Source organism: Pseudopipra pipra, chromosome 6 (assembly GCF_036250125.1).
Source record: "Pseudopipra pipra isolate bDixPip1 chromosome 6, bDixPip1.hap1, whole genome shotgun sequence".
Taxonomy (NCBI): Eukaryota; Metazoa; Chordata; class Aves; order Passeriformes; family Pipridae; genus Pseudopipra; species Pseudopipra pipra.
The window spans coordinates 59851981-59867730 of NC_087554.1; the positions used below are offsets into that span (position 1 = coordinate 59851981).

Here is a 15750-nt window from a genome sequence, read left to right on the forward strand (position 1 = left end):
TTGTCACGAAAACTTATTTAGCAGAGAGCAGGAATGGGGACAATTCGCGTGTTTGGGGGAGGTGAAGAACCAGGGTTAGACACCCTGAGGTAGTGTCGTGTCTAAATGCTCCCGGGGCTGAGTCCAGGACAAATATTGTGTCCCGGCTGGTCTGGGCGCTGGCACTGAGCTGGACTCCAGCCCTTCCTGGAGGTGACTCGCTGTGGATGAAGGCTGCGAGGGAAACAGGGTCCCTCCTTTCTTGTGAGTGAGCTCCTTCTTAGATTTGGGTACCATGTGGGAGTCAGGCACCACCCCGGGCTCGGAAACAGGACTGGGGCCATGGGTGAAGGTTGGCATTTGCTTGGGCTCCGGCATTACAGTGCTGCTTCAGGGAGCAAGTTTATGCCCGAGCAGCTTCATGAGGACAACAACTTTCCACTCCTTATCCCGATAAATTAGGCAGTGAAGGTTCCCTGCTTTCTTCTGGGGGGATTCGGTGGGGTGTCTCCAGAGACCTTCCCAAACTCGATAATATGTGCTGCTGGGTGCACGGGGGTGCCTTGTTCTCTCTGGGGGTTTCTTTGCCCTCTCCATCAGCTGGAGGAGCGGCAATCAGGACTCGGGGGAGCCACCAGAACCACAGGAGAGGGGCATGGAGCCCACCGAGATGCGGAGTGATGGGCCTGGGGGTCTGACAGCGAGAGGGAGTGGGTTTGGGAGCCCTTTTTGATCCCCGAATTGACCATATCTCTTTTCATAGTGCAACCCATTCATCATTGATTAGAGATAATACTATGAAAGAGTCCTTCCTGCTTGCCATCGGTAATGAAAATGTTTGTTTGTGGCTTTGGTTGAGGTTTTTTTCTGTAGGGAAGAAGGAAAAACCAAACACGGTGCAACCAGCGGGACACAGGAGGTGGGTGCAGAGCGATAACGTCGGATGGGAGTCCTTGTAATAAAGAAATGGGTAAAGGAGCTCCTGGGCCCTGACAAGTCCAGGTGGGGACAGTCCTTAGGGGGAATTAACCAGGAAGTCCCTGCCGGCTTTATCCAAAGCCTGTTGAACTGACTGACCACCTTCCGGGTGAACTGGGGTCTCTGAATCTATGGGAACCTCAGCCTCCCTCGGCACCACTACTTAAATTACCGGGACACCGGGAGGTGTTAATGACCATCAGTGAAGTTACCTGCTACTATGCTGTTAGATTCCCATTTCTAGAACGTTGGGGGGTCTCTAAGAGTCTTTAAGGCAGGACAAAGCTTTGAAGCAACTTCTCCTTGCAAGAACATTCAATTATTTGGGAAGACCAGTTGCAAAACAGCAGCTGCAGAGCCCAAGAGGCATCTAGGAATTAGAGTGTCTCCGGGGAGCAGGACAAGGAGGTGGCTCTCGCCACGGGCAAGGAGATAAGGTGGGAGATGGTCCTGGAAAGGACGGAGCCTCGCCACCAGCAGTGTGCACGGAGCAGAGGCCGCAGACATCTGACTTCCAAAAGAACATGCCTCTCTTTCTATTTCCCCCTCTCTCTCCCTCTTTTTTCTTTCCCCTCCTCATCTCTGCCCTGAAGCCGGGTAGGTCAGCTATTTGTCTTTGAAGCTGCATTTCTTGTTGGTTGAATTGACTGTTCTGAAAGCAGCATCGCATCTGACCAACACCGGGACTGCGGGTGGCAGAGACTTTTCTGTTCGTCTCTTCAGCCTTGTTCAATTTTCCTGTCCTCCCTTGTTTCATCAGTTCCATTGTTTTCCCTCCGCCTTGTACCCTCCCCTCCAATTTATTTTCTCTTGCTTATTGATAATCTTAAATCCATCCTCTGCCTCAGTAATCTCAACGGGGGGTGGGGGGCGAAAAACCCCCGTGGCTACCGCAGCGTGGAAGGAAGCATCGTGTTCTAGTTTCTTCCGTGCCCGGGCTCTGCATTTTTGCCTTGTAATACTGCACATCGATAAATAAATAAACGCGCACAATTTTGCGAGCGCAGGTTGTGCTGAGGTGAGCGGCGGCATTCCGCAGCATCCTCAGTGTGAAGCTGCTCCGGGAGGACAAGGGAGATGCCTTTAGTGCTCTTTAAACTGTTTTCTAATGGTTTTTAGCGCCCTTTTAAACTGTCCGAGGGCCGGGCCCGTGAGGGAAAGAGGGAAGGAAGATTTGGGCTCATCTTCCACAGCTGGGTCAGCAGCACGCCTGGGATCTGGAGGGTGGATAAAGCAAGTTACATTCTGCACCTTCTTTTTTTTGTGCCACATCCCGGAGTGCGTACGTGTGTAATTAACCCTCCCCAGTAGGTTTCCAGGCGATGCCCCGTTCCAGCGACGCTGCCTCCTCTCCCCGCCCGGCTCCCGCCCCTCCTGCGCGCTGCTCCCGGTAGATGGAGCATCCTCATCGCTTTTCGCCCGAAGCCCTCAGAAATGTTGGTCTTTCCCTCATAACTCCCGCTGTTAAAGCAAGAGGGCGGTTTCTGGGGGACAGGCTCCCCGCCGATGTGGCCCTGAGGGAGCGCAGCGCTGCGGCCCGGGAGCCCCTCCGGGAGCCGCCCGTTCACCTGCTGCGTGAACGGCCTCGGCCCCTTCTCCCGGCGGCTGAACCTTCTCCGGGCTTGCCCCACAGCCCTGGCTCCCACCACCTCCGGTACGGCGTGGAGGTGACAAGGTGATACCTGCCACCCTCTCCGCACCCTTTGACGGGGCTGAGGTGCCCCAGAGATGTGGGAAGTCCCCCCAGTTTTCCGAGAGGGGCAGCGGGGGGTGTTCCGACCCCTTCCTCTGGAGGCCTTTGAGTGAGTCTCTGGACGGCTCCTCGCCCTTTCCCTTGTGGCGAGGGAAGGGGCCACCACGTTCTGGTCACTTCCCCAGTGCTGTTGCCCCCCGAAATGCAGAGGGGACCCCTGACCCGTCCCCGTCCTCCCCCTTCGCCGTGAGGGACTCGCTCCCCGGTTCTCGCGCCGCCATTTTGTGGCGCTGCTCCTCAGCCCCCCTGGTATCCCACGGGATAGGGGTTTTCCCCCACTTTTTTTTTTTTTTTTGACAAAAAGTAGTTTTAATTTTTAAATCCCAGGACTTTAGAGAATAATCTGCAGCAATAGCCTTTTGTTTGGTATGTGCCGGACTAAGTGAAATGTGGCAATCCAGTGGATGTTCAGGTCTCCTCACAGGGTTCCGAAAACGGTGTGGCAAAAGAGGGGCAGAGGAGCACATACATTAAAATGAAGTATATTTCAATTTTTTTTTTTTTTTCAGTTGAGATGAAAAGTTAGTCTAGAAATGTGAACTCCACAAAATTTCATGAAGAATCAAATAACCAGTCTCTTTACAGTCGTAAACAGTAATGAATAGCACGGGAGAAATACGGTTTGCTCTCAAAAGAGCCTCGCCGGAATGAAAATTACTTGTATAAAGACAACAGGAATTAATACCGTTTCACAGCCTACAATTGGTAGAACTGAGCCTTGGATTTTAAGGAAGATATTTACCTCACAGATTATGGGCATTTTCCACCTTTTAATGAAGAACCCAGAAATGGCTGTTGCCAGATGGGTTTACTGAGAAGTGACATTAATGTTAGTGCTGTAATGGCTACAGACTCCACCAGCACTTTGCTTGTGGGTTCTTCACCCAGTACAGTCTTGTAATATACGAAACTTTATTGCCGCAATTGAATTCCCTATAATTACATTAATGCGGTGCAAAAACGCGAGGTGCAAAATAATATTTTTCACCTGGCAGCGTTCTGAATAGCCCCATTAGAAAGAACAGATGCGGTTTGAAGCTGTTTTACCCAGTCCTGTGGGTTACATGTTTATCTTCTACAAAAGTATCAGCCATATATGAAAATTTCCTCTGAATTTGTCATCCTGAGTTGAATAATGGTTTGATGCTACTTTTCTGCATTAGGTCCAAGGATCAGTCTTTGCTCCAGTCAAATCCTGGAAGACATCAGTTGTCCAAAAATTGTTTCAGGCTGGTATTAACTACTGTTTTTAAAACACCGTTTGTATTACCAGTGCCATTGAATCTCTCAGCCCTTTCTACTAGTGACACCTGTATCCTCTTAATTCACAGCACAGAATAGCATTTGTCATTTGCAGTTATGTTACTTCATTTTAGCAATAACAAGTTAATAATAGAATAAGAAGTATTTTACATATCCATGCTTTCAGAAGCACTATTTTCTTCAACTTCTTACACTTTTCATAAATTGTATTATAAAATTACAGTAAAAAATTTTGAAAAATCACTGTACTTCTGTTTCTCTCTTCTATGAAAATATGCAAAAGGTAAAATTATTTGTAATTGTTTAAGCAATGATATAATAGTCTCTATCTTAATAATACACAGCTATAGAGTCTGCTCTATTGATGAACTTTGTGTTCAGCTCATAAACCAATGAATAGAATTTCCTTGCCCCAATATCTTGCAGTTTTTATGGGAAGTGTCAGAAAAACAACTAGCAAACATTGTTAAACTGTTTCTAGAGAACAGATTTTTAATACATGCTCCAAACTATTTTTTCTTTTTAATCCAAAGGAATTACTTCAGATTTTCTTTCACATCGTGTAAAAGCAAAAATATTCTGCATTGACCTGTGGCTTGAGGTAGTATTTCTTAGTATTTTTCTTAGTATTTTCAGAAGATTTTTTTATTTTTTATCTCATGTGTTTCCAGGCACTAGGAACTAGGATTTCAATCTTCTAAATACATTTGGTAAAACTATTATCTGTTTCTCGGAGTTTTTATCGCAGCCTGTGCTAATCCGGTCACTTGGATTAGGTGTTCTGATCCTCCCTTAACTCTTAGACAAATTCATTTCTGTCAAACGTCCAGCATTTTAAACGCTCCCCCCGCCCCCTCCCGCTTCCACAGTCTCAGTGCTGCAGGATGTAGCCTTAATGCCACTTTAGTTAAATTCTGCAGTTGTTTTCTATTCTACTTTATCCTGGATTAGGATCTCATCCTCATCACCGATTTGTCGTGGCTTTACTTCTTTCACTGTGCTGTGGAGGCAGTTAAGTATCAGATAACTTGGCTAATGTTAATGTACCTGAGCTAACGAGCTGCATCCAGAGCGTTCTGATAAACCGTGTTTGCATCCTGTTTAGAAAACTCATTATTCCCCATCTGTTTAAAAACCCATCGCTGAATTTCTGCGCCCAGCAGCACTATGCAAACAGAACAGTGAATTTGTAAACAATCTGCTTTCTGTTGTATGAGAGTTCTGTCTTTAATCACACTGAACATATTTACACCTTCTGATTCAAATATTCTTTGCGATTATACGGGAGGAGTGTGCAGGAGGGTTAAGGAGCTTTTCCATCACCAACACTGCAGTCCATAGGCTTAGTAACCAGCTGGACTACAGGCTACACATTTTGCACACAAACATCTTTTCCTGCATCCTTCCTGCCTCTAAGAACATTAAGCCTCTCAAACGTAGAACTGCTCCAGGAGCAGCTCTTCACCTAAATTATAAACCTCCTTTTTTCCAAGCTGTGGTTTAGACTTTCATTGAGTCCCTAACTACTATCAGTGAGAAACTTGGTTCCACTAATATGGTTTAGACAGCAATTCAAATGCAGTTAAAACTATTTTTTCTCTCTTTTATGTTAAAATGTGTGGTATTGTCTTGCAATTTTGACTTGTTTATTGTATCAATAAGGCTTTTGACTGTGTAAATCCCTGAACTGCATTTTCCTTTTGTAGTTTACATAATGAGTGACGAACTTTTGACCAGCTTGGACAAACTTCTGGTCGAGCTTGGTAGGTCGTTATATCATATATTTTTAATTATTAATTACTAATGCAGTGCATGTAATGATGTTTTCTGCTTTAAACAGTTGTATTAACTTCAAGTAAATGTATAATATTAAGATTTTGATCTTTACCTACATAACGTTTTGCTAGCTTGGAGGTTATGGACAGGGGTAGTAACAGCTATTTAATAGTAAAATTGCTATTTAGATATTTTGTTAAAATAATTGTTAATCAGAGTTTGTGCAGTTAATGCTGCACAGCATATGTTTGTTTCACAGCTCAACTCACATATATATATACGTATATATATGTATATACATGCAAATATATATATGGGTTAATTTTCTTCTTAAGCTTTCCAGGTAGAACAAGGTTCTTTTGCTAAGGAACGTGTGAATCAACAGATAAACTGTGAGTAGTGATAAATTATCATTTTATTGCATTCTGAACACTGATTTTGTTTCACTAGTCTCGGGACATGTTCTGTGTCTCGGGGACGGAAGCAAGCTGAACAATGAGAGCTGTCCCGTGTCCTGCTCTCACCCTGCCTCATCTTTTGCCATCAATACTTGCTCATTCTCCCCAGCAGACTTTGCTTTTGCTCACGACTTTTAGCTGACGCCGTTCAGCTGCCTCATGGACAGCCAGTTTCACGCTGCGCCATTTCCTGCTCCGACTCTGCAGCTCCTCACAGTCACTGGCAGCTCTTTGATTCAGCTGTGCTTGCTCAATACATCTGCCACTTGCCTCCCTTTCTTTCTGCATGTTTTTTGTTCTTTCCAGATTTGGACCTCTGCCTCACTGCCTCTTCTCTCTTTCTGTTTGCTTAAAATAGTGAAAGTTCCCTCAGTTGCTACTACCTACTCAAGCCTGGTATTTCTTTTTTTTTTCTTTTTTGCAATTAAGCAGCTGGTTATTTTATTTGAAATTCAAAACAGTAAACCCAAAGAGAAAATCTTGCTCCACATCAAATTTCCACACACCCCCAGGACTTACACACTGGCTTTTTTTAACCGTGCTGCTATGTACTAACTTATAGGAATGTCTGGAGAATGGTTTCTCTACCACAACCAATGTGAGGACATCTGTCCTCACCACTGGTACTTCATAGGTAGATATTGAAGCTCATAACCTCCAAGAAAAAGAATAAGAGAGAATTCTGGTCTAATGGGTATTCTTTTTGATTATAACATTTCTAATGATCTTCGCTGATATGTCCGAGTAAGTAGTTATTCATTAAGAAGATTGTCATTATTAAATTGAAGCATCTTAAACATAAAAACACCTGTAACACTAAATCTGGCACATCTAGAGGTCTGGTTTAACTCTTCAGTCACATAATTGAACCGCAGGCTTGAGGTTTTTCTCAACATTTATGCAGGCTTAGGGTAAATGGTCCTGTTCTTAGGGAACATCCAAAGGCTGTGTAGTAGCATGGTATAGCTGCTTGTGTTCAGTTCAGAGATGCCTAAATATCTGTAAACTCACAGCCAGCACTCAGGCTTTTAACAGTTTGGGTTAAATCTTTCAAAAACTTACCAAAAAATAGTGACACTGATGTAATTTTGTCTCTGTGTGAGTATTACTTGGCAGAAGAACAGCTGTAGCATTCAGCCTCGGACTGTTGGTGTGAGATTCATCAGGCTAATTGGATACAGTCCCTTTCTTTCCAGTGGAGGGAAAAGGCACTTTTAGGGTGTGATTTATCTTATCCTGAAGAAAGAGTTTAAAGTAGGTTAGGTAAAGTAAGCTTTAAAAATATCAGCTTGTCTCTGCTGAATGTAGCTGCAGCCATGAGTGTCTAGTTCTGAAGTAGGTGCCTGCACTGTAAAGTTGGGAGAGATGGATCTCACCCACCAGGTCCTTGTGAAAGCAAAGGGTGAGTTGAACAAATCACAGAGGTGCTCATCTCTAGAAAATACTAAATGAAATGTTAGGTGCATATTTTGTTAATATAGTTATGTCTTGGTAAATCTCAAAAAGTCATCTACAGGATACTGCCACATACATGTGTGTGATTGAATTCCATCTAGGGTCACCTACTCTGGCATTTAGTGCTTCAGGGTGGCAGTGATAGCAAGGGATGACTTGTGAAAGCTTGTATGAACAAAAAAAAAAGAAATAAGAAACACAGAGAAAAATGAAGTGCACCAAGCTGTGCTCATTGCATTGCAAGGTGAGCAGGCATGATAGCTCTCACAGCTTTTACTTGTGAAAGAGAACTGATCATGTTCAACAACATGGGTTCTCTCCTAACCACTCACTCAGAAAGTGTTATCAGCTGTCTGCTCTCAGAAAAGGCAGAATTACGTGTTTGCCTTCAGCATCTCCACAAATATCAAAGTCCTTGAGAATTTGTCATTAGAAAGCTTTTTTTATTAATTAACCTGTGTCCTGTATTAATGTATCATACACATTGAGTAAAATTCCTTTTTATTTTATCTGTTTCTGTTTTCTGCTAATTGCTTATATGCCTTTAGTGATGTTTTTATTTTTCCTTTCTTGTAGTCAGCTTTCCCATTCAAAATGTTTGTGTTTCTGGACTTCTGTAAGAGAAAACAAATGTTTGGAAGAGTGTCCTGGTTCCAGCCAGGACAGGGTTAATTTTTGTCGTAGTCAGAAGGGGCATGGCCAGGATTCCAGGTTATTTTATACCTTTCTTTAGGGAGAACGAGGTGGTTTGAAGTGTTTCAGAGGGAACACTAAATTGGGGAATACCATTCCTAAAACACAACAAAGAGACATTTATCTTTAGCAACTTTTGCATTTCAATCAGTCTCCCCAGTTGGAAACATTCATGAGGGGAAAGTGCCTTTACCTTGGTTTCCCTGTTTGCTACTTACAGTGTCTGCAGATCCTGAGGGCTGCAAGAGCTCAGCTCTAACTGTCCAGAGTGCTTTGCTTTCTGCCACTAATTGTTACTTCGGTTTTCTACAGAGTGGGATTCAGAAGCAGCACAAATAATTACTTTTTCTTCCAAAGCCAATCTCATGATATTAGATGATAACAAAGGTACTCACCATGCAGCTGAAACTCCCTAAGTTTTGACTCCCTTTGTTGTTGCTTTGCTTAACTGCAGGCTGTCCACTCACCTGGTGCTATGGAGATTAAGTATTTTGGGAGAAATTTTTAATAATTCTGAGTGTAGGCTTTATATTCCGTGGATCTGTTGAATGTTTACTTTTTCATTTTTAATTTTAGCATATGCTGCAGAATTCGCAGTAAAAAAGGATAAAATTGCTAAGTTGGAGGAAAATATAAAGAATGGCAATGAGGAAATAGCTGATTTGAAAAAGCAACATGAGAGCAGTAAGAAGAACTGTAATGTGTAAGTACAGTTTAGGCTGGGCTCTGAGTTATGCCTGGCAATAAGGAAGTCAGTGGGGAAGTAATGGAAAAATATGTGTGTGTGTGTGTTCTGACAGGAGAGATGTTAAAGAAAACTTTAGGATTCTCCTATTTTTTTCAAGCTGTAAATCTTAAGTAAAAAAAATGGCAGTATTACCCATCCCCTGAGAAAGTTAATCATAGAAAATCAGACCACATTTAATTTCAGATTAGTTTTTTATTAGAATCAGCAGTTTTCAGAGATCATAAGTACTATCTTTGCAGCATGCTAAAGTATTTATGTAGTAAGGTAATAGAAACATATTTTTTCTATATTTGGATGCATCTGAGCTCTGTCAAATTTGAACAACACTAAGAATACTCTTAAAAAAAAAGTCTTCCTGACACATCTTTGTGTGCTTCTACTAGCAGATTTTAGTATAATTTTTGCTCCATGCTGCAGAATTGTTCTCCCAGGCACACTCTTTTGGTGAATGCAATGGGCTGCTGTTCACTCTTTACATAAATTTTTGTGTCAGATTATCAGTGCAAGTTTTAGATGCAGATCACTTTTGGATCTTAGTAATTAGAAGCTTTTCAAGAAGCAGTTTGGCTGCAAGGAGTTTTTTCTTCCTGGCACATAATGTTTTGTTTTCAGAAATGGAGATCTCAGGTGTTTGTAGGGGTAGCTAAAAAGGCAAATCTGTATTTGACTCTACAGAGGGTTTGGCCCAGGTGATAAAATCCACCACAGTGTTCATCTCTCCACAATCTTTCTAGTTCCTCAGCAGCTGAACTGATGATTTCTTGGCAAATTCTGTTTCGTTTTCTTGCAATTCTGTATCTAAAGGTAAGTATTCAATAAAAATATCTATAACATGCATTTGAATTTTTTTCTGGTTTTGGATGTGAATGGAGAGTGTGGGTGTTTCTGAAATAAAGAGGGAAGTAAATATGGCATTAGGGTCCTTTCTGGTTTTATTTTGAACCCTCAGAAAACAGAAGAAAGAATGAAATCATTAGTGAATGAAGTGGTTGTAGTGGCTGGCTGTTTGAATGGATAACCATACCATACTTGTTTGTAGCTTTATCATAAAAAGGGTTAGGAAAAAATTTGACCTTGGCAAGAAAATTCCATTTTTCCATCACATTCTTCCCCCCAATGCAGGATAAAATGAACACTTACGTAAGTTTATGGAACTACTCACACCACTTCCTTTGATATCTTTTTTGCAAATCACAAACTGTTAAATGATGGAAATGAAATAAAAAAAATGGATTAAAAAATTAAGGGTAGAACTAAGGATCTGATCTAAATTTTAATCGTTGAATTCACTGGGTTTTGGCTCAAGTCCTACAAAGAATAATTAATGGCATTAGTGTAAAGAGACTGAAAATGAGAAGTGACTCATTAATGAATACATGTATTCATAGAAGGACAATGCTTGCAGAAGAGTAGAGGCTTTGTGTCTTAAATTATTGGAAATGTCATTTAACAACACACTGAAAACTGCAATAAACAAGCCCTAGTTGTAAGATCAGACAATTAGAGCACTTACACAGTAGAATCATCCTAAACTTCTAAAATTTATTCTAGTTGACACTCCATCTATACTGGACATGATTCTAATGTTGGTTTTGCAAATTCAAATATTGTTTTGGAGTCACAATCACCCTCTCAGCTGACTAATTGCCAGTGATGCTCAATAGAACTCTCAAAGAAACAGTGTTTTGTCTGGGTTACTAGACATGATCATGAGTGTATTGAAGCAGATTTGAAGACTTTGAACAAAATAAAGGATTCTTATATTTAACAAGTCTACAGAAAATATGATATATGAGACAGATATATTGGAATAATACCGTGTTTTCTAAAAGAAATCCACGTTGGTCTATGTAACAAAGAACTGGCACAAAATGAGCCAAATCAAACATATGTTTTTAGACAAGTGGTGACATTTTGCTAATATTTAGTTTCTTGAATGATTCAAACTGTAAATGTTGATCCCAGAGCAGTAAGAAGTAGTGAAATACTGCTGGTGGAACCTATTCCAATTTTATTATTTTTCTTACAGTTTTTAAATTTGGGTGCAAGGATGGTGAGGTTTCATGGAAATAGAAAAAACATAAGAAAAAAAGCTGGATGAGCTCAAAATGTTGTTGGTTTGGAAAAGAAATCGTTGTCTTGTCCCTCCAGCCAAACTACCAAATGACAGGATAATTTTATTGCTCACAGATTAGTGTGGACAAAGATTTTTCTTTATACCCTGGCTGATGAAAGGAAGGACACCTAAATGTGATGTGATCCCTGAAACAGTGATGCATTTAGCAAACTGGTAGATGAGCTACTTGAATCCTTCATACCTTGTTGTGCTCACAAACCAGTGTCCTTGTACTATGTGTTTTTTCCATGTCCACAGAGTAGATGTGAACACATGTAAACATGGTTTGTACTCTGATTCATAAAAGCTTTTTGACTTTTATATCTCTTGGATATTTTTTCCTCCAAAGAAAGGGATGGGGGCTTCTGAGTAGAAGAAGATCACAGTGTTGGTGTGCCAGCACATTTTTATATAAGTATGTTGGTTTCTGCTTTTTAAAAAATCTGACCCTTTAGAAATTCAGCTTTCTGCTGCATTTGCAGTAGATATGACGAAGTAACATTTTTGTAGTTACATTTTTAATCACCAGTGGTGTCAAACAATTAGTGCCCACAGTGCTAAATTTCCTGAGAGAGGCTGTCATTCCTCAATGAGCTGTTTTGTTGACAAACTTTACTGCTGTTATAGATGTTGGTTGTGTCTTGTGTTGTCTCATCACCTGGAGTTCAAGATTATTTGACTTCAGCAAATTAATTGCCAGATCTTTGCTCGTTATTTATTTCCTTGATGGAAATTGCAGTAAGTCAGCTGTTACTGAAACCTCTGTTTTATTCTACCTTTGGAGTGATTGTTCAAATGGATGTTCATACTTTGTGTGATTGGATGTCACAAACCCTCCAGCTTTGAACCATGGGGCACATTCATATCCAAAAATGCCCTTTACTTACCCTACTCATGGCTATGCAGAGAAAGTGAGCTGTATGTCCTCAGCTGCTCTCTGAATTATTTGCTTTTTTCAATTGCAGCCTTGTTCTGTATTGCCATTTCTCCCCTCCTCTTTGTTCCTGTAACTGTATCTCTGCTGTTCCAGACTCACGGAGTCTCGTCAGTCCTAATGGATTTTTCCTTCTATTTCTTCAACATTTAGCTTTGATACTCTCGATGTACGTGTTCCTAAAGCTGGGGGTTCTGTGTGCATCTCCTAGGACAGATAGCTGCTCTCACACTTCCCTGTAGGTGTTAGTGCTGCCCAGGACAGCTTGTATTCTGGACTAAGGCTGAATATATAGATCCCTTTCAGTCCTGGCTGGAGAGAGGGTATGCTAATTTTTTCTACAGTAGATTCCACTGGAGGGAGCATGTAATTTCTTTTCATTGGCAGTAGGATCTCTGTCCCACTCCAGCCCAGCCTGTTCACATGCTCCTTACACTATTTTTTTTTTTTTTTTAGGCAGGATTCTTTCTTTTCAAAAACCTTTTTATATGCCTCTCCTTAAGTTCACATCTGAATTTTGCCTGAATCAGAAAGTCTATCTGTCTCTCTTTCTAATATTCCCACACCCAAGGACGAGGTATCTCTAGTACCTGGGTGTTGAGAAAGTACTGTTAGTTTAGTAGTTGTAAGTATTCCATGAAGCTGCTGTGCTTTCAGTACCTTCCACAGCATCCTGCTCTAGGAAAATCACTTTGGTGTTTTCTGAGCAGCACTGGCTTAGCAAATGGAGGAAATTCTGTTTGTGGCTGCTGCTTGTAATTAGGTATGGGATGGGTGTTGCTGATACTGATGAGAATGAAGTTCTGGGCATCTCCAACACGAAGATTGTGCATATCTAAAGGATGTACTCATGGTGCTCTGCTGAGTACCAAATAAGTGGATTTTGATGCCTCATTGCTTAGCACTAGGCTCCAAAAAACTGTGTGAAGCCCATTCCATTCATTCCTTAAAACCTGCTTTGTAACCTTAATTATTTTTATATATCTATTTTAATGAATTTGCAGCTTTAAAATCTTAACAAAATAAATGTATGCATGTGAAAGACTTCTGTACTAAACCCATTTATGTTTGACTTTCAAAACATTAATGAATTATTTGTTCTAATAAGCTACTGAAGTAACTTGACGTCTTATTTTTTGAATGGCTTTTTATTAGAAAAGACCCCTAATATGCTTTCTATTTTTTTTTTTTAACTTTCTCCACAGTTGGAAGCCCACCTATAAAATTCTTAGCAAACATGAAGAATATGTGAAAAATGAACTTGAAGCTTTAGAGGAAGCTACAGAAAATGAGAGGTATCTGTGGTCACGTGAGATGAGGTTTCTTATTAAGCTGACTAAACCCAGCAGTCTGCATCACAACTTGGTGTAAACTTTACAGGACAATATGAGTGACTGAATAACTAAAAGGATTTTTTGCCTTACATTATTATGAGGTCATATCTTATTTTGTAGCTACCAATGGAATAGGATAAAATATGGATTCTTCAGTTGCTTCCCAAATGCCTATTACAATTTTTCAGAACTTTGTTCAATTGCCTACTGTTTCAAGAAAAGCTCAAGAAGTAAAGATAATTTTTTCAGCTAACAATTAGAAGCATTCAGATAGTTTCATGCTTTTCTTTATTTTGGAATACTAATTGTATATGATTATTAGAATGTACAAAACCAAGTTTTTGTGTACTGCTGTATATTTTTCAAAATAAACACAAAGCATGCAAACACAGTTCTGTTCAGTAAGTGTCATCTCAGGTGTTTCATCTTCACTAATTATATTCTGCAGTCAAAAGAAATTATGAATTGTGCAATGTAGCTGCCTACATTCAGTGAGATCAAGAGCAGTCCCTGAAGATTTTCACTGAAAGGTTCCAAATGTGCTGTGCCAAAGTAGCCCTCCAAAGTTTTGTTTAAAAGAGTAAAACAGACCTTCCTTTCAGAGAGGCTGCTCACCTTCACTGATCTGCACGTGAGGGGGAAGAGGCTCCTTAGCCCTGCAGCACAAAAGCCACGGCAGACCCCTCTAGAGATCTAAATACCAGTTTAGAGCCCCAAATTTAGGTGATTTAAAATGTTGGCTTTGGGTCTTTTGTAACTGTTCTTTCTGCCAGTTGTCCAAGACAGCAGAAATAGCATGCCTGATAGCCTTTAATTAACTTGGTTAGTAGCTTATCTGTCTTCTTCCTGTTCAGAGCTCTAAATTTGGTGAAAAATAAGGCTAAATTGGCTTTCTATGAGTATATGATTAAGCCATTTTGGCTTTCACTAATTTGAGCTGACAAGCCAAAGAAGCATTACTTTTAAATTGCTTCTTTAGATAACTAGTTTCAATTCCAACATGAAAGTGTTTGATCTGTTTTCCAAAGCTTAATTATAAGACATCATAACTATAAATCATGAAATAAATTTAATTCATATATTTTTCAAAACTTTTCCTCAGAAACAATCCCTCTGCACTGAAGCATTTGATGATATGCTCGAGTCAGCTAAATGTGCATTCAGCAAATTCTAAATATTTAAATTAGGAAGAAAAATCAGTATATTTAGAACTTTATGAGCTGAATGTGCTTTTCAGCCTGGGAGTTGTGGGCACTCAGGACATGCTTCTTTAGATGGAAAGATGTTTTTAAAAGATGGGCAGATCAGTTTGTGTTTAATTAGGCACTTATGTAGGTTTTACAAACGTTCCACATTTTTTCATTGTTGTTGGTTTCAAGAACATAGAAGAATGCTCATATGAACTGGAAGTTTATCCTGAAAAAAGTGATCTGAAGAAGGAAAGAGAAATAAATTGCCATCTACATAATGTTTAGGGGGTTTGTGAGAACTGCCCCTTTCACACTGCAATTAGATTAAAACTTTTTCTAATGACTTTAATGTGAACAGTGCTGAATTCTAAATACTTCTGTGTTATCTGCACAAACTGTAAGATATAAATTACTTAGGAAAAATATTAAAAGCAGTGACAATTTCTTAGGACTACTACACTATATATGGCTGTAAACATTAATCTGAGAAAAATAGATTCTGGGAAAAGAATATAAAGTTTTAGGATTGTATTCAGAAGCCTGAAATGTTATCTGCTACAACAAATTATTTTACTTATTTGTATTGTTTAAATTTATTTGTAATGTATTCTAAATTTTATATTAGCAAATTTTTTTTTTCCTCAGCTAGTTTTGTAGCATTTATTTAATTAAATAGAATTGAATATTTTTCATCTTTCATACCTGGGAAATTTTGTACATTAAACAGAAATATCAAGTAAATCAAGAAACTTAGATTCCTGAGACCACTTGTGTAGAAAAACAGATAGATTAGTGTAATTTTCTATGTGAATTTTGGGAAGTGTCAATTCCTAGGTTTCACAGTGTTGACCTACCACTTCTTTTCCCTGAAGTGTATTGTACTTCAATCAGTTTAACAGGAACCAGTGCCTGGAGTGTAGTTTGATCTGAAAACTAAAATCTTCCTGTTTTTTGCCCCGTGACTTTTGTTTTCCTTTTGTAAGAGCAGGATTTTCTAGCCTTGAGTTTGGACACAAGTTTTTCTCTCTCCCATTGTCTGGGATTGCCAGCGGGCAGCCAGGGCTGACAAATGC

General features: G+C 40.2%; 1 protein-coding gene and 1 long non-coding RNA gene across 8 annotated transcripts in view; one reads left to right on the plus strand and one right to left on the minus strand.

The window, feature by feature from the left end:
- On the minus strand, nt 1-2922 carry LOC135416364 (uncharacterized). Its single transcript, XR_010431563.1, has 2 exons — nt 2640-2922; nt 1-2174 (listed from the first exon to the last, which is right to left on the minus strand). It is a non-coding gene; the product is annotated as an uncharacterized LOC135416364 (long non-coding RNA).
- The window catches only part of C6H14orf39 (chromosome 6 C14orf39 homolog), a 32106-nt gene continuing 18650 nt past the window's right edge, over nt 2295-15750 (plus strand). The window contains exons 1-6 of one of the 7 annotated variants that reach the window (XM_064659454.1): nt 2295-2632; nt 4507-4574; nt 5680-5736; nt 6085-6141; nt 8932-9058; nt 13359-13448. In XM_064659454.1, coding sequence (XP_064515524.1) covers nt 5688-5736; nt 6085-6141; nt 8932-9058; nt 13359-13448 — 323 coding nt within the window. In that variant the 5' untranslated portion in view covers nt 2295-2632; nt 4507-4574; nt 5680-5687. Of the gene's footprint in view, nt 2688-2943; nt 3077-4506; nt 4575-5679; nt 5737-6084; nt 6142-8931; nt 9059-9778; nt 9908-13358; nt 13449-15750 lie in introns of those variants that run through there. The other 6 variants (XM_064659453.1, XM_064659451.1, XM_064659455.1 and 3 more) reach the window with 6 other exon arrangements.